General features: G+C 30.9%; 2 protein-coding genes across 5 annotated transcripts; both read right to left on the bottom strand.

The window, feature by feature from the left end:
* Nucleotides 1–2,026: 2,026 nt before the first annotated feature.
* On the bottom strand, nucleotides 2,027–4,154 carry LOC106347553 (serine/threonine-protein phosphatase PP1 isozyme 2). The gene is made up of 3 exons (XM_013787122.3): nucleotides 3,777–4,154; nucleotides 2,498–3,057; nucleotides 2,027–2,422 (listed from the first exon to the last, which is right to left on the bottom strand). The coding sequence occupies exons 1-3, from the start codon at nucleotides 3,973–3,975 to the stop codon at nucleotides 2,249–2,251; spliced, it is 933 nt and encodes a 310-aa protein (XP_013642576.1). The 5' UTR covers nucleotides 3,976–4,154; the 3' UTR covers nucleotides 2,027–2,248.
* Nucleotides 4,155–9,284: 5,130 nt separating this feature from the next.
* LOC106347554 (ras-related protein RABA2c) lies at nucleotides 9,285–12,822 on the bottom strand. 4 transcript variants are annotated; one of them, XR_007314286.1, is made up of 4 exons: nucleotides 12,611–12,822; nucleotides 12,305–12,498; nucleotides 9,881–11,793; nucleotides 9,285–9,811 (listed from the first exon to the last, which is right to left on the bottom strand). XR_007314286.1 is itself a non-coding variant. In XM_013787123.3 (3 exons), the coding sequence occupies exons 2-3, from the start codon at nucleotides 12,467–12,469 to the stop codon at nucleotides 11,305–11,307; spliced, it is 654 nt and encodes a 217-aa protein (XP_013642577.1). In that variant the 5' UTR covers nucleotides 12,470–12,498; nucleotides 12,611–12,822; the 3' UTR covers nucleotides 9,285–11,304. The 4 variants fall into 4 exon arrangements, 2 of the variants coding, with proteins under 2 accessions (XP_013642577.1, XP_013642578.1); XR_007314287.1 differs by having other exon boundaries at nucleotides 9,285–9,789; XM_013787123.3 differs by having other exon boundaries at nucleotides 9,285–11,793.
* Nucleotides 12,823–18,375: the final 5,553 nt, after the last annotated feature.

Raw genomic sequence — 18,375 nt, 5'->3', positions numbered from 1 at the left:
TTCAACTATAATATTTGTTTATTTTAAATATATAAAAATTATGATTAATTTTCTTATTTGCATTTACGATGGTTGTTGTCTTAGATATGTAAATATATTTGAGGAAGTTTATGTGTAACTTAAGATATATTGTGCTTAGAATGGAATATCAAAAAAAATTAAAGTGTATGATTCCAAATTATGTAAATTAATATAACGATAATATTCTAAAATCTCATGCATATATATTAATTTTACAAAAGAACTAAATTATAACAGTTGGTTGATATTTTATTTTCATTTGTTAATATGTTTTGAGTCATCCTATAATTTACATTTATAAAATAAATTATTATTATAAATTATATATTTTTGTTGTAGTTAAATCTATGATTTTAGATATAAGTTGGATTAAGTCGAGTCACTCATGTTGTGAGTATATTAAGTTACATATATTATTTCAAATTCAAACTGAAGTATAATTATTTTTATTATAATTAATAAAAATAAAGTTATTTTATTTATCGTTTGAATATGCATGTAGTTTCATAATATTTATCAAAGTATATGTTAATTTTTTTAAAACAAAAAATAAAGCGATAATCAATATGAAGTTACATACATAATTAACTGATATATTTTTGGAAGCTCATGAACACATATCAATATTTACAATAATTAAAATATTTCATAAATTCTAAATAATTTTATGCCTTAGATTTATTAAATGGTAAACTGAAATTTATTTTGAATAATCTTAAAACTGAGAATTCAGATTTGCTTTGGTATTTTAATTATAGTCATATTAAGTTCCACAAACATAAAAACATAAAATTTAAAAGCAAATTTAATATATGAAAACACATAAGTTTAATAATGATTAAATCTATATATCTACCTTGTTAGAGTATATAGTGTTATGTTATTTTAAAATATTTTGTAATTATTTGATCAAAAGCTATTTGTTGTTAATTTTTTAATTTTTTTTAATATCTCTTAAAAACAAGCACTTTGAACATATATATTTTTGAATTGTTTAAAATTTTGTTTTAGAAGAAATAATATTTTTTTCTAATATTAAGAGTATGTGTGTGAATGTTGTTTTATGAAATCAGATTATAAGAAAATATATATATAAAGAAGTATTTTATTACTGCAAAAGTATATTCTATGTTATTTAAAAATATTTTTTAAATGAAATATTTCTATTTTGTGAACTTTCTTCTTTAATGAAATCATATTATATACATATATTTCCGTTTTAATTTTTTTTGAAACTTTATAATTGTTTCTTTTTTATTATATATGTTACTTGGAAAATCTTATATAGGAAACTAAATAAAAATTCAATAATAGTATTTAAATATAATATCTTTAATTCATTAAGGGTATCAGTGTAATCAACCATCGTGAGAGTTAACGTGAGCGCGATACATAAGAAACTGACTTCTCAAATAATATTATAGAGATATGTATACATATAAATTATTAGTTTAGAATTATAATGGGACCATATATTTACATAGAATTTTCTAAAAAAATATTATCTTACTATTTTATCGATTTATGTCAAATTTTAAACCGACACAAGTTGGGACCAGCGAAATTTATTAATTTATAGAGATTATTAATTTATCGAGTATTAATTTATAGAGATTCTACTGTATAGATATATGTACCCTCAGCTAACTTTAATTAAGAGAGCATGAATCTGTTCCATAATAGGGTTAAACTCATTCACGGAAACAAACAAGTAAATTTTCTAAAATGTTTTCAGCATATACTCATATTGCGAGGGATTTTAAACCAAATTCTCATCTAGTGGTGTCAGTGGTGAGAGTTGGAATATAGGAGAAGAAAACTACTATCTTGCTTAACAGGCAAGCCGAATACCAAAAGAACTCCATTTAATTTTCGGAGGAACTTTCATATGGCTGGAAACTTGAATCTTGGAAGAACACTTGAGTCAGAAAAGACTGAGAAGTCCATCCATTTTCAAAATTGTGAAAGGTTTTAAGGAACACTTGAGCTGATAACCACTTTCAACGACAGAAAAGTCATTATGATGAATGAAACATGAAAAATTGTTACAAACTCTTAAAAAAAGCTCTCTGTACATCAAATGAGTCGCTATTGTAATCCAACAGATGCGATCAAAGCTTAGTCATAGATGAGAGAACTTTTTAACTACAGTATTTCCAGATGAAACCAATGTAGCAAGTGGAGATTCTGAAACCATGAGGAAGTTTCAATATGTGTAAGTAATACCTCAGAAGAACCTTGGCTTTCGATCCGCAGGCTTAAGAATTTGGAAGGAGCACATCAAACTTTCATCGACGCTCATCATTGCACCCGCATTGTCGAACTCACCACAGTAGTTTGGAGCAGAAAATATAGTCACAAGCTGTCTATCGGCAAAGAACTCATACCCATCCTCTACAACCTGTAGGAACATTATAGCTTCTTTCATGAGCAAAAGAATGGATTTCGCAGCTAGAAGAAAACATGATATACAAACCTGGTGGGCACGACAGACTAAATCCATATCGTTTTTGATTAGAAACTCGGCGACTTTGTCAGCACCAAAAGTGTAGGAGACTCCACGGTCATTCATCCCCCAGCCCTTGACGCCTTTACTAGGATCAGACCAAAGAAGGTCACAGAGCAAACCAGAGTCTGGAATATCAGTTGGACGCTCTATGTTCTTAATCTGTTCCACACTTGTCAAATCAGGAGAAAGTCCACCGTGCATACAAAGTATCTTCTCGTCTATGACTGCAGCCAGAGGGAGGCAGTTAAAACAGTCTGTAAACACTTTCCAGAGTTTCACGCTGAATCTCCGTTTACACTCGTCGTAGAATCCATAGATTCTGTTGATAGATGCGCACTCATGGTTGCCTCTTAAGAGAAAGAAGTTCTCGGGGTATTTGATCTTGTAGGCAAGGAGAAGACAGATAGACTCCAAACTCTGCTTCCCACGGTCGACGTAATCTCCCAAGAACAAGTAGTTTGCTGCAGGAGGGAAACCTCCGTACTCGAAAAGGCGCAGCAAATCTGAGTATTGACCGTGAATATCACCTGAAACAAACAAACACAGATGTCAAAGACAAATGTTACACATAAGCTTAGGAATCCAGAGGAAGTTTAAAGGAAACCAAAGAAAGCAGTCAAAGGAGTTACTAAGGCTTTGAATGGTGAGTTGGTGACACCGCACCGCAATTAATAGTAACAAAATCTTTATATATATATTTTTGTTACTATTATAACGCACCACGGTTGTTCTGATTATTATTATCATTCGGACTCTAAGTATATCAAACAAATGCATTTTCATCGACAAAGATAAGTAAGAAGTTGTTTTCCTCTGTTCAAGCTCTATTTAGCATTAAGATCCTTAGGAATAACCAAACAAACACATCCATCATTAGGTGACATTAGTTGGTAAGAGAGAGTTTATTCCATCACCCAGATAGTATTATCTAAACTCAAGAGGTCGAAAAAGCAATGTAATGATCTTTTTATCTCCTTTGATTATCATTCTTCCAAGATTAAGAGAGAGATGCTAAAAATATATCTCTTATCCACTATACATTCCCACAAAAGTTCAATTTTATTCGTTTATAGCCATAACATCTTTCTTCAAAACTAAACACATCCAAGAGTATTGGTTGCTGAAAAACGCAAACTTAAACCAAGTTATAAAAAAAAAGAAGGCAATCGATCAAGAAATTCAGATCTCAAGGCAAACGAACAAATCAGGAAGGTGGAACTAGGAAAGAGATTTTAGATAAAAATACCGCAGATCTTGACGGGGGCATCGAGCTCAAGGAGACTGGGCTGCTGAAGGAATATCTGTTTGGAGACAACGCAAAGCTGTCGGATCTCAGAGTCGTTGAGCATCATAGCCTGCTTCGTCCCTGGCTTAGTGTTTCTGTAATCAAGCAAACGCCGAATGATGTCGTCGAGAGCTTCAGGGTCCATGCTTCCTTGCGCCATCCCACTAACCTCACGAATTTAGAATTTAGAATTTAGATAGATCTTCTGTAAGTTTCAATCTTTTTTAGGACAAGATTCGATCGCCGAGTAAGTTATTCTTATGTGTCTCTTTGCAGTTTTGTGAATTTTGTTTTTCTGTGTGATTGATGTCTGCGTTTACCGAATATGATTTGGCTATCTCTCCTTGGGCTAACTTTTTGCTTCTTTTTTTGTTTTGTCCCTATTATTTATTTCTCATATTAAAAAAATATAAGTTTTCAGTTTTGATTGATTTTGAATCGGAGTAAGAATTTCTATATATTAAAAGAGAAGTCACTTTAGTGATTTCTACTGACATAACATTAATATAAACTTTCTCAGAAAAATTGTTATAATTATATTGGTCGATTTTTTTGAATTTTATTTTTCATTTATTTTAATCAATCGCTTATGTAGATAACTCCAAAACTATTGTCGATTTCGTTAAGCCCATATATAGCTAGGAGATAATAATTATCGATTTAGTTTAGTCTTGGGCAAGATTTAGAACTAAGACAAATATTAAAAACTTTCCTTATTATTCAAACAGTAAACTTGTGCATGTTAATATCATATTAATTAAATTTGCTTAGAAAATATTTTAATGTTTCTAATTAGTAGGGGGCGTTCGGGTTCGGGTCGGGTATTTCGGATTTTCGGGTATTTCGGTATAGAGGTGTAGAACCCGTTCGGGTATTTCTGTACTTCGGGTCGGGTTCGGGTATTTATAGTTCGGATTCGGTTATTTTGGATCGGGTTCGGATATTTAGATTTTGAAAAAAAAATAATTTTTTTTATTTCTCAAGTTTCTTATATTTAAAAATATAACTTTCAGTTAATTATTTTTTTATTTTTAATAGATTGAATGGTTAATAGATTTGGACATAACATTTTAAAACTAAAAATGCATTAATTTAGTTATTTTTTAAAAATTTTGGATGTAACTTTTTGTTAATTTTTGAAATAAAAAACTTGACATGCATTTTAAGTGAGTAGCAAATCAGTTTTTTCCGTAATTGTATGTATATCATATAAACTTAAAGTATGTGTAGTATCAATATAAATATTTTATATAAAATAAGAGATGTAAACTAGAAATATAAGGTTAATTATACATATGTTCGGTTATCTTCGGATATCAATTCGGGTTCGGGTATTATCCGTTCGGGTTCGGGTATCCAATCTCTCTTTATTCAATACTTGTTCGGGTATTTTGCTACTTCAGTTCAGATTTCAGTTCGAGTTTTTCGGATCGGGTTCGGGTGCCACTTCGGATATCGGGTAAAGTGACCACCCCTACTAATTAGGTTGTTTGTTTTTAATAACTTACCTTTCTAATATGGATTACTTGCGCAAGTTAAAATCATTAAATATGCAAATAACTTATTGACAAAATTTGTTTTTAATAGCTTACCTTTCTAATATGGATTACTTGCACAAGTTGAAATCATTAAATATGCAAATCACATATTCACAATATGGATTACTTGCGCAAGTTGAAATCATTAAATATTATCGATTTAGTTTATCATTGGGCAAGATTTAGAATTAAGACAAATAATTAAAAACTTTCCTTATTATTCAAACGGTAAACTTGCGCATGTTGATATCATATTTATTACATTGCTTACAAAATATTTTAATGTTTCTAATTAGGTTGTTTGTTTTTAATAACCTACCTTTCTAATATGGATTAAAATCATATCATATGCAAATCATTTTTTGACAATACATATTTAATATCTTTCTTTAAACGATTTCATTATTTATTGTGCAAAATATTGTGCATCATTAATATGAGAAATAAATCGACTGTATATATATATAGGAGACACCCAAGGTCTTAAAATACAAACATTCTTTTTTCATTCTTTAAAGTATTATTCACAAATCTCTCTTCTCATACTATTAAGGTATTACGACGATGCTGCTTGTGTGCTAAGAAAAATGTGTTTAGACGCAAAGGCTTCTCATCTTTCATCGACTCTGCCACCCACTTTGCCTTGGAAGTTCAATAAACCTGTACAGCCTAATAAAGGACTAACCCGCCAAGGCAATGGGCACTCAGAAGAGCTACGTTGTGTCATTGCTGTTATTCGACAGTATGTTTTCTTAGCATATAAATCACCTTTATCTCTTCTATACTTCTATCTGTTAAAATTTTGTTATTACATGACAATGGCGATCGAACTCCAAAACATAAGGTGAAACTAAATGTTACAGAGGAGAAACTGTTAAACCTGATGCTGAAGTACAATGGTGGAAAGCCAAGAGCTGAGGTGCGAGAGGCTCCAACTTTTCTGTCATCCATCTTTTATCAGAGCCTTGATTCATTTTATATATTTTTCTTCTTTTTGTAGACAAAACTAAAAAGTGCATTCCAGTTGCAAGACCTATTAGATGCAACAAGAATGTTAGTTCCCCGTACAAGGTAGAACCCTGAACTCAACTCTTTGTGTCTTGTCTCCAAAAAGCATGTCTGGTCTATCTTTTCTATGTGTTGAATACTTGTAACGACAATATGGTCTTCCTTTTTTTATATGTAGACCAGGTCGTGAGAGTGATAGTGATCCAGAAGACCTTGAACATGCTGAGAAGCTTCGTCAAGTTAAAGCAGTTCTTGAAGAGGTTCTTTAGTACTTTCTCTTTTTTTTTTTTTGAATATAGTCCGGGAAAAATATTACATAGTATCATTTTTTTTGTTGAATATATTATCTTATAAGTAAGCTCGCATTATGCATTTTTTATTTAATTCATGAGGTTATTTTCTCAGAGCAGAGAATCTTTTGGAATGGCGCAGGGAGGAAATTTCTCAGGGATATACATGAAGGTTCAACTGAAGCCGCTGAAGTGGGATGGTGAAGGCGAAGAAGAAAAACCCGTAGAGGCCCTTATGATTCTTAAATACGGCAGTGTTCTAACTCACGCTGGTAGAAAACAGGTGTTTACATACTCTACCATTTAATTTGTCATTGTTATATATATATATATACATATATATATATATATACATATATGTTTTCCAAATATGGAAGAATTGTTTAACATATATGTTTGCTTTATATATATATACATATATGTTTTCCAATACTCATCATGTGTTTACTAATAATGTTTTTTTATCTTTCTTGCTTCTCAAGGTTTCTTTGGTCGCAAGGACTCTTCCATGTTGGATGGTCTTGATACTGCCAGCATTGAAATGGAAGCTGCCATGGTTTGTCCCATGATTTGAGTCATTTTTTAAAGTGTGTGTATCAGTCAATCAACAAGATTGATTTCATTATAATTGAACTATATATGCAGGCTAGATTGAATAAGATTGCAACGTCTGGCAAAAAAATGATCAATGAATTACTACTATTTATTATTATCAAATCATAGTAGTAATTATCAAATTAAATATGCAAAAGGCAAAATAAAAAGAGAGAGGCATAACATAAAATAAGTTAGCATATTAAATTACAAATAAGCCAAAATATTTCAAAGAAGTCAAACAACCTAGAAAATTAAAAATCGAACCAGCTACCTTTTTTTATTAGACCGGATATTAGTTCCACCAATAATAGTGGTCAACTTACCCACATGGTGCATATATGTCAAATGGACAAATCTACGTTTAAGTAACCCAACCTGTAAGGGATTTTGATTTTTTTGGTGAATCTCGTGGACTGATCTATCGCAGATTGGGGTTCATAGGTGAAGTTTCAAAAAATCATTATAATTTGATTGGTCAATTGTTTTTAATTTTTATTTATTTAATTTAGATCTAAAAATTTAAGATAAGTCTAAAATCATTTAACATCACTTGCCATATAATCATACGAATATTACAAATAACAATTTATGGAAACTATTCTCGAAATTATAGAAAGATTAATAATGTTTTATTTATTACTTTTAATATTTATAACATATAAAATATAATGAACGAAATTTTATATAAGATAATTATAATAGTTTTATACTCTACTTGATGAATTGTGTTCGAATATAATTATATAATAACTATTTCAAATATTACAAAATCCAAAAATGTTTATTAATATTATTTTTAAATTATTTATCGTTGTTTAAAGAATAAATTTATCATAATTTTAAAATAATTTATAAAATGCTTACAAAATGCAAGGCAAAGTTGCACTTTCAAGAGTTAAGTCGAGATCTGAATTAAAAATCCTAATAACTGGTAAAGAAGGGAAGCCGCAGACAAAAACATTGAATGTTGTCTACAAACAAGTTTTTCAAAATATCTCGTAGTCACGGTACGTAATTTTAATCTACTTTTTTTCAAATACAAATTTTAAAATATATAAACTGTTACAATTATTTATTTTTTGTATTTGCCAGATGGGTTGTGATGAGTTAGGAGACCGATGACGGTATGTCAATTTAATATTATTTCATGTTCAATAATATTTAGAAATTTATAAATGTATCAAATAATGTTAACCCGTCAAATTGCTTACAAAATTTATTTAATTTTTTGCAGGTTTCTAATTGAATTTGCTTTCTTTATCGAGAAATGTACTTCATAATTTATATTATTTATGGATAATATTTTGATTTTTTTTATATTTTCTTTTAATATGTCTACATAAATGTTTGTTTATTATTTATGAAAAAATAATATTATTCATCTAAAATAAGGAATTACGACACATATACAATACAATTCTAATTAATGATAATATAAAATATGTTACTTCTAAAACTATACACTATTATTCTATTTTTTGAATGAAAGTATCTTCTTAAACACACAAAATATTTTGTGACGCTGCAATTATACATACACACAATATCTGTCTCTTCATACTGACGTTACTGTGTTCCCTCTCGTCCAACTTAAATATTGACTACCAGCTTTTTTCCATGACTGATGAATTCCCCCAAAGACGGTGGTATTATGTTGTAAAATATGTTACTTCTAAAAACTATATAATATTTATTCTATATTTTAATTTTTCTTATGCCCGCACAGAGTGCGGACCAGTCACCTAGTATTAATTAAGTTAACGACTCAATATATTTTTTTAAAAGCTAAACTCTTTTTATAATTATTAATTTTTTCCATCTGATAATATTCATTCAACGGTGAAATACAATGTTTAGTACACAAACTGGCGGATCATATGAATTCCTCAGAAACAAAAGCTCAAAGAAAGGCAACTAAAACTCACAACGGGGCAACTTACGAACACAATAAAGATAAAACAAAGAACCTATAAGCGAAAGACAAATGGTCTGACTGGTGACCATTCGGGAAACAAGAGGAACAAACATAAAAGGAATATACGGAAAAAAAATAGCATGAATGAAAAAAAATGGTTGTTTCTTCTCAAGTTTAACAAGGAATAATTTTGTACTTTAATTCTCTATAAAAAAAGGAACGAAAGGGAATGAGAGGGAATTATTATTTCTTGTGAATGATGATTTTTTAATAGGAACGTTAGAAAATGCATTATTCCTCATCATTCCCCGGTCACCATTCATACCCAAACTATTGCAACACACCTCCTAAATAGCAAATAGCAATGATCTGGATAAATCGCTCTGTCTTCAGACAACCACCCGATTTCATCCACTTGTAAAACCCAAGACACAAAATCTTCTCAATCCAGACATATCGCTGCCGCCTATAACCTGCCGAACGATACCATCCCAACTCACAACCAAAACCCAAGCTTCACAATCTGACAAGAAGGATCGCTTCACAATCTGACAAGAAGGATCGCTTCACGATCCACACAACTTTCAGATACGGTTTGAACACACTCTTTGACGTCCACTTAACACCTAGATAGAAGCCACCATAAACCTTCACACAATCAAAACTCGACGATCAAAACCCATAATAGATACCATCATTAACAATCACTACAATCACCACTATAGGAAGAGAATCACAACAGAGACGCCACCGAACTGACTCGGGTCCACCAAGAACATACGAGAGGTGGAAGCAGAGAGACCGACTGTTGCCGGTGCTTGGAAGATTTGTTTCAACTAGCACACCAGATCCTTCGATCCTTGTAAACTCGCCAAAGCTCTTCACCTCTGAAACTTGTTCTTTCTTCACAAGACCAAAGTTCAAAACTTTTTAAAGCATTGGTTGAAGATTAAGGAAAAAAACCAAGAGAGACTTCCGTTCAGACCAACCACGAGAACAATCACCACTTAACCCACCACAGTCGACGACGAGACCCCTAAAAAGAGAGCAGCCCGAGACGACATATTTCGCAAACCCAGATCTACAACCTACACAAAAACTAAACACCAGATCCACACTAAATTAAGAAAATGAAACTAACTGGACCGGCGGTTTATCGGAGCCACCATGAGCCGGTCAACGGTGGTTCGAGCTTCTTCTTCTTATCTGTTGCGCTTCTCTTCTCGTCCAAATGTTTTCTTTTACATTTGAATAATTTATATCATAATTATTAATTTATTAGTTATGAACTCTCTTTTTTTTTGGTAACACATTTTCGTAATTATTAATTTATTAGTTATGAACACATATTCGTGCATGAAATTGGGTATATTGTGCAAGTCGGCTGATCTGACGTTTCTCTTACTTTCTCGACCACTACTTTTTAATATCCCTTGTCCATGTTTTGTCATTGTCTGTATTCATTTGGTCGGTTCTCCAAATAAGCCTCCTCCCCTTATTTTCATTTTCTTTATTTCTATTTAATAATTGAAAGAGAGAGCGTATTTGATTCATATAAATAAAGCATACTTGATTCATAATCTTTTACTTTTAAAACCAAAAGATTCGTAATATTGACTTCAAATGTAAAAAGACTGTTTTGTATCCAGTTTTTTTCATAAATCAGTAGCATTAGTAAGAACACTTGTTTTTCAAATAAAATCTTTATTAGTAGAACTCGCCATCACTGTGAAACATAAAGAACGGATTTAGAACATGTTTAATGGGGGTTTTAAAGTGGGGGTTTTTAACAGAATATAAAAATTCCACTTTAAGAACCTTCATTAGACATACTCTTAGGAAGGGGATACTTTGATAAGAAATGAACCAATGATTCGGAAAAACCAAGCCAAAGACAAACCGTTCTCATACCGGAGATGAAATGTTGATAACACAGCAACGCAAGATACTAACAAAGCTTCGCTGACTAAAGAATCTCACAAGCTTTAAACGAACACAACCGAAGGGCATAAAAAACAGAGTAACAAGTATTCTACAATGGTCTTGCATGAGCCAAAACTTGAAATGAAAGAGGAGGCAATGAAAAGAAAAGTCTGAATCTTGGGATGGGGAATAAACCAGAAAACATATTACCTTTGGTTTTAGGTAGAGCAGCAGCCTCGTTTGACGCCTCCAGATGTGTCATCGACGTTAATCGTAGTTCCCTGACCTGGAATGGCGGAGTTAGCAGCAGCCGCTTCTTGTGCAGCCAGTGCCTTTTTGCTTATGATATGGTAGATCTCTCCTAAGATGGTCTGAAACGCTTTCTCGACGTTGGTTGCTTCGAGAGCAGAAGTCTCAAGGAAAGAGAGACCTTCCTTCTCGGCTAGATTGTGACCGTCTTCCTCAGCAACGGATCTCAAGTGGTTAAGATCGGATTTGTTGCCAGCCATCATGATGACGATGTTGGAATCAGCATGGTCTCTGAGTTCGCGGAGCCACCTCAAGGCATTGTCAAAGGTCTGCCTCTTGGTGATGTCGTAGACAAGGAGGGCACCCACTGCGCCTCGGTAGTAAGCGCTAGTGATGGCTCTGTACCTCTCCTGACCTGCAGTGTCCCAGATCTGAGCTTTGATCGTCTTTCCTTCCACCTGTGAATCCATTCGGGTAACAAACAGTTAAGACCTAAAGACTATGAACAAGATTGCTAAAGCTTCAATAATCTACGCATTGACAAAACAGCATATCCCATTGTTAACAACTACTACATAGGTGTATAATGTATAACAAAATTATCTTTTTTTGTAAGTTTATTGGTTGACTTAGAGACAGGTGGACAAAGTCATGCATCCATCACCTATGACAATAATAATCAGGAGATGCAACAGACTATTGAGGAGGACGAATCTTATTTTGAAAATCAAAATTGGGTCTCACGACCATCCAATAATAGTGTCTTAAATTGATCAAAAAGCATTGGTCAAGACTTAATAATGTCCAGCTCTCATCTAAGAATCTCTCTTGAACAAAAAAAGAAGAAAGAGCACAATCAACTTGATCCAAAGAAACCAAGAAAACGAGAGAGGATGCAAGTGGGTGGGTACAAGCAGAGAAAACAAAAATCAAGTGAAAACTGTCCTCTGATTGGGAAGAGAGAATAACCTGAGTAGTCCTGGTGGCGAATTCGACACCGATGGTGGATTTGGATTCCAAGCAAAACTCGTTCCTCGTGAATCTGGACAATATGTTGGATTTCCCAACACCCGAGTCTCCGATCAACACGATCTTAAACAAATAATCGTATTCCTGATCCACTCTATTCGCCATTTCTTTCCCCGATTTAGCAATCAACCCTGCTACACAAATCAAAGACTCTCCGAATCAGAACCCATATATATATCTCTGTTTGAAATTAAGACGAGATCCAATCCAAGTTAACAATCACAAGAATGGCGAGAAAACCATTACCCTTTCGAACGAAGAATGGCGGAGGAATCAGATCTGACAAGTACGAAGAGGAGGAATTTCGTTTCCTTTTTTACCAATCTACCAATTTTGTTCTGTGTGTAAAACGGCAAGTTTTGACCCAACTGTTTGATTTGTTTGCCTTTCTGTGAGAAAGGAAGGAAGCAATAAAGTTTATATACGAGCGTATATACGCGTATAATACGTATCTCTATCCAGGCATTTTACGTCACGGTTAAGAAACGACGTCGCCTTCTAGAAAAGGACAAAGGCTCTAATTACTATGCTGATGTGCCTTTCAATGATTCGTAAGCCGGCTGCAAAAAAAGTAAGAGCATCTTCCAAGCGTTTTATTCCAACTTTCAACACAATTTCTGCTTCTTTTTTTTTTTTTTTAAAGAAAAATTGCACAAGGTCATGATTGGTCTTCTGTGGTGTTGGCAAATAGTAATGGACACTCTTTTTATTTTTGCTATCAATCTCCATTAGTGGCTCTGAGCATCTTTAAAAGAAACTCTATAACTTCAAATATAGAATTTTGATGAAGTTTCACTACTCAAAACTCTAAATTTGAAGTTTCATCTTTTTTTATTTTCATTTTAGTCATTATAATTAATTACACATCATATTTATGACTCTTAAGTATTTTTCATTTACCGTTTTAATTATTAAAACTTTTTTATATCATAAATATTTCATATTTATTTTTATAAATTCAAATTTTACACCTAAAATTAAAAAAAAAATTAAAATAAGATTTATTATATTTTAAAACTAGAATTAGACAACAAGAATATTACAAAAAACTTTAATTCATTTTTAGAAAAAAAATATATATGAAGACATAATTATTACACAAATTTAATTATTATAACAACACTAATAGCTTAGTAAATTTACTCTGGAACCTCTAAAATATTGTCAAATGTTTTTTGTGTAACCGAAGATGGATCATTACATAAATAATTTTATAAAATAATGTGATATTTTGCTTGAATTTTAATATGTAATTAAGTTTTTTTATTTATAATTTTATATGTTAGTGTAAGATTTTCTTAATTAATATTACTGTAATATTTTTATATATGCTAGTGATTTATAAAATTTTAATGGATTTATATTAATTATGACAAATATAAAGACACTAGTGTAAATTATAAATAATTTTGAAGTTAAATTTGATGTTTTCTTATAGAGAAGAACACCTTGAAACTTCAAATATAAAGTTTCGCAAACTCTAAAATAGAGTCTTTTGGATATGTTCTTATAACTTGAACAGTTGCACAAGAAAAATAAAATTAAAAATTTAAGATTGCAATTGGATAAAATATGTGTGTGTAACCAAAAAAGCGTATGTGTAAATCAATAAATTATGTATTAAAGATTTGCTAATATGGATTATCTATTATGAAATCATTATTTCGGATATTTTACGTGGATAATGTGGTTTATTTAAAAGAATAAAATGATAAATGTTTCAAAAACAAAGTGAAAACTTACAAGATAATTTGCATGTATAAAAAAATAAGGATAATTTGTAGGTTGAGGTTCAACTTAGCAATTTACACTTTTCAGAATGTGAGTATGTTGATAGAACTGTATTATATAAACTACGGAGAACTGAATATTGTAAAGAATAAATTTGATAAGATTATACCAAAGATAAAGAAAATGATGATACAACTGCAGAGGCGAGATATTATCTTTTTCTTTAACTCAAAATACGTCATGTAGTGCGACAGCCCGATAACGTAACGAGTCACAGGATACAACTACAAAAAATCTTCTGATTTGCGTCACTCTATCAGAAGCCTGGTGAAACTAGTTTTGTGTATACTCTGAGACTCAAAAAAAAATTAAAGAGAAAGATAAAAGAAATATGGAGGATTGTATGTTTTTTTATCTGTTCTTTGCTACACAAGTGCTCCTATTTAAATGGAGAAAGTGTAACACCTTGTGAAATCATGGAGACCACTAACGTACCAATGCTTTCAATTGTAGTAAAGGAATTTAATTCCCATGACTCATTGTACGTTAGATATAAAGTCATAATGCATATTTGACCAAATCAAATACACCAATATACTTTTCTAGGTTTATATTTTTATATTTAAGAAACATAAAAATATTTTATGAATAAGATTTAAAACAGGTTAATTGATATAATATCTAATTAACATATTAAATCTAAATTCAATTACAAATATCCAAAGTGACTCATTTGCTAAAATTCTATATTAGTCAAACTAAAAGCTTTGCAAGCTTTGTATGACATTCATTTTGGACCTCCATTTCTCATTCAACATAACTCCGATTTTGACAAACAAATACACTAACTCATAATGTTCACGGTGAAGATTATATCGTGCCCAAATTCTGTCCTTCCGACAGACGTCTCCTTCTACACGACTTTGTCAAAAACGAGTTTCATCAATCCCCTACATGAATAGAAATGACTCTATACACATGACTCAAGCAAAAAAAAACTTTTGAGAGTATGAGCGAAAAATCCACTGCATGATGAGTTGGTAGTAATTTTTCAGCCTTGAACCAGTCATTGTTAATAGCTATCGGATTTACTCAAACAGGAGGTGGCCATGATGTCTTAAACCCCTCGGACTTTGGTGTAAACCAAGACAATAGCTATAACACAGCTTCATTCTCTCACAAAACTAATTTTTCTATTGTGTTCATTTTGGTCGTGAACGTTTCTGATAATCATGAGTGAAGTTGAAGAATATAGCATTTCCTTCATTCTCCTAGAAACGGTCTCATTTCACACTCACAAGGTAATTTGTCATTAGCTTTGTTTAGAGGAGTATCATGTACTACTCCATTCATATGTCAAAGCTATGGACACAAATCATTAAAAGCAAATGCTTATCCTATATTTCTTACATGTAGCACTGTTTAATCATCCTAGGAACTATGTATAGACCGAAGTCTGACAGTGCTTTGGGCAGATTTAGTTTGACTTAGTTGTCTCTTTGAACCTATTTTTTGGGATCTCCAGTCAGTTAGGTAGAGTTACCGCCAAACCTCATCTTAATTCACAGGCTAACCCATTCCTCTTGATGATATACAATATGATCTCATGACACACCTTTAATATAAGGATCCTAGGTTTTCATCATAATGAACATAATCTCTTCAGATTAGTCGAGATCAATTGTTTAATGATTTTTGTCATCTTTATTTAAGATACAATTAATCATTATACACAAAAATCAGTGTATGACACTAGTTTTTTTTTCTTTAGTAAAAAAAAATCACATTGTGGTAACTATCACTAAATTCATTTGGCCGCTTGCCAACAATTTTATATGGTAGGCAAAGATTCCTCCATATTTCTTAAGATAGCTCAAAAACATACATATTTACATTTACCATCTCTTAAGAGTTTAGAAAGTTAATCTGCAACTCCTTTAGATTTAAATAAATAAAAGCAATTTCGAAAATTATTATAATTTTCTTAAAAATGTATTTCAATCTTAGTAATTCACATTTTACATACAACTATTTTCATAGTTCTCTCAAGTTCATTAATAAATCTAACTTGTATGTTTTGATTTTTCCAAAAACATATTTTGTTTTTTAGCAAATATGCATATCATTACAAGATATTATTTGTGCAATCAAAATCACCATTTTATATGGTTATTCTCAACCATATTGACTTTAGAAACTACAATTTATATGTCAGTTTCAGTCACATTGAGTATAACATTTTTCATTATTTTTCATGCCATCAGAAAATAATCGAGTTCTATCGATTTTTTGTGACATTAGTCCTATGCTTATAGCACTAGGCACTAACTCATCAATCTGACAAGGATCAGAATTTGGTACAGTCAACCATGGCAGACTCACTAGACTCAGTAACCAATAACACCTCGATGCTAATAGAATATGTACATTCCAATAAACATCTCAATTTATATATCATATGAGATTGTGGGTAGCAGACCATTCACATTTTGAGATGTCAACTCACCATACCCATTACCCATTGCTACTCTCACCACCATATCTATTAACGATCATGGTGTTGTTTATCACAATGATATTGTTAATCATATTTTATTTTTGAATCTGTTTAAAAATAATCAATAAGCAAATCAGTCCAATATTCAACATCAAACACGAATAATAATAACCAATTAAAAGAAAATCAGAATAATAAATTCTGAGACTTAACGGTGCGACTATGTGTTGAATGGTGTAGTGGGAGAAAGGTAGTTCTCCTGCTTTAAAGTTACCATTCGCGTTTTTTTTTCTTATAAAGTACATAGCACGAATATTTTTTTCTTTTTGTGAGAAAAAGCAGGAGATCTGCATGCAGATTTCACCACCATACATTTGAGGCAGTTCATCTGCTTTTATCTTTTCTTAACCAATCAATGACTTTTTCATAAATAATTAAATTTCAAAATATATCTAAACTTCTTCTATAAATATTATATTTTCATTTTAGTTACTCACAATTTTAATAACACAAAAACTATCGTTATCTATTTAGATTTTTCATCATATAATTTTCATATCTATTTTAAATTATTATATTTATATAATATATGTAGTTTTAGTTATAATATGTATTATATAAATATTTAGTATTGTAGTTTATATATGTATACTAATAAAAAAGATATGTATTTTGTTAATTGTTAAAGTTTTTATATATTATGTGTTTTGATTTTTATTATAATTTTAATTATTAAAATATATAATTTGTTTTATTTAAACTGATTTTACCATTTAAAATTGTAATAAACTATTTGATCTGCATGATCTGCACTTATTCCGCTTGATCTGCTTGATATGTACTTGTCCCGCTTGATCTGCATGATCTGCTTGATATGTCCTTTTTGAACCCCTTTTACCATTCGAAGCCTATATTAAACACAATGTCAAATAATTAATCCGGATTGATTGGTGAATCAAAAACGTAAAGACAAAACGCAGGAGCTGATCAAATGATTGCTTAAATCAACTCGATTGTAAAATGACCTATACAAATGTTGGTATATTAAATGTATCATCGTTGTTGAAGTGTAAATGTATTACAAATCATTTTTATTATTTTTAAGACTTCATATGCACAAAAGGAAATTAAGTTTTACGGCTGACACAAATCGCAGAAACCAGATAGGCAATATCGATTGTAAAATGACAAAAGGAGATTACGTTTTCTGATCACGATTTGTTTACTATTGACTCTTCATAAGTGATTTTATTTTCTACCTCTATAAAATTGTGTTTTTGTTCTCGTTTCTATTTCACTGATATGAGTTTTGTTTCTTTATTTAACTTCTTATGTGAATTATATAAGTATTAATTTAAAAAGATGGACATCTGTAACAATTAGTTCCCCTCCAGATATATATCTAAGAATCAATTTTTTTGAAGAAAATCACCGGCAAACTCTATTCATAGGTTAGTGTTCAAATCTAATATATCAACCTGTTATAGAATATAAGTACTGACTCGAAATAAAAATGTATGTCTAGTATATATTCACCAGTTCGGTCTAAAAACATCTAATTCTAGAACAAAGAAACAAATTACTTATTCTATTAACCTACACTTTGAGGTCTAGTTACATAAGAGTATACAGATAAAAAAATATATGTAATATTTTACCATTCTAGTATATGTAAACTTTGTATAAACTAACAACTGTTTGATTTATTAAATGATAAAACAGAAAATTTATAATCAATAGTTTAAATTAATCTTTCATTCTTACAATTATAATAGATGTATAG

Source organism: Brassica napus, chromosome A6, assembly GCF_020379485.1.
Source record: "Brassica napus cultivar Da-Ae chromosome A6, Da-Ae, whole genome shotgun sequence".
Taxonomy (NCBI): domain Eukaryota; kingdom Viridiplantae; phylum Streptophyta; class Magnoliopsida; order Brassicales; family Brassicaceae; genus Brassica; species Brassica napus.
The sequence above is the reverse complement of the archived record's forward strand: the minus strand, read 5'-3'. Positions and strand labels throughout refer to the sequence as shown.

Coding starts and splice junctions, on each gene's coding strand:
- LOC106347553 (XM_013787122.3), bottom strand. CDS start 3,975: ATGGCGCAAGGAAGCATGGACCCTGAAGCTCTCGACGACATCATTCGG. Junction 3,058..3,776: donor TGCCCCCGTCAAGATCTGCG/GTATTTTTATCT, acceptor TGTTTGTTTCAG/GTGATATTCACGGTCAATAC. Junction 2,423..2,497: donor TAGTCTGTCGTGCCCACCAG/GTTTGTATATCA, acceptor ATGTTCCTACAG/GTTGTAGAGGATGGGTATGA.
- LOC106347554 (XM_013787123.3), bottom strand. CDS start 12,469: ATGGCGAATAGAGTGGATCAGGAATACGATTATTTGTTTAAGATCGTG. Junction 11,794..12,304: donor TCGCCACCAGGACTACTCAG/GTTATTCTCTCT, acceptor ATGGATTCACAG/GTGGAAGGAAAGACGATCAA.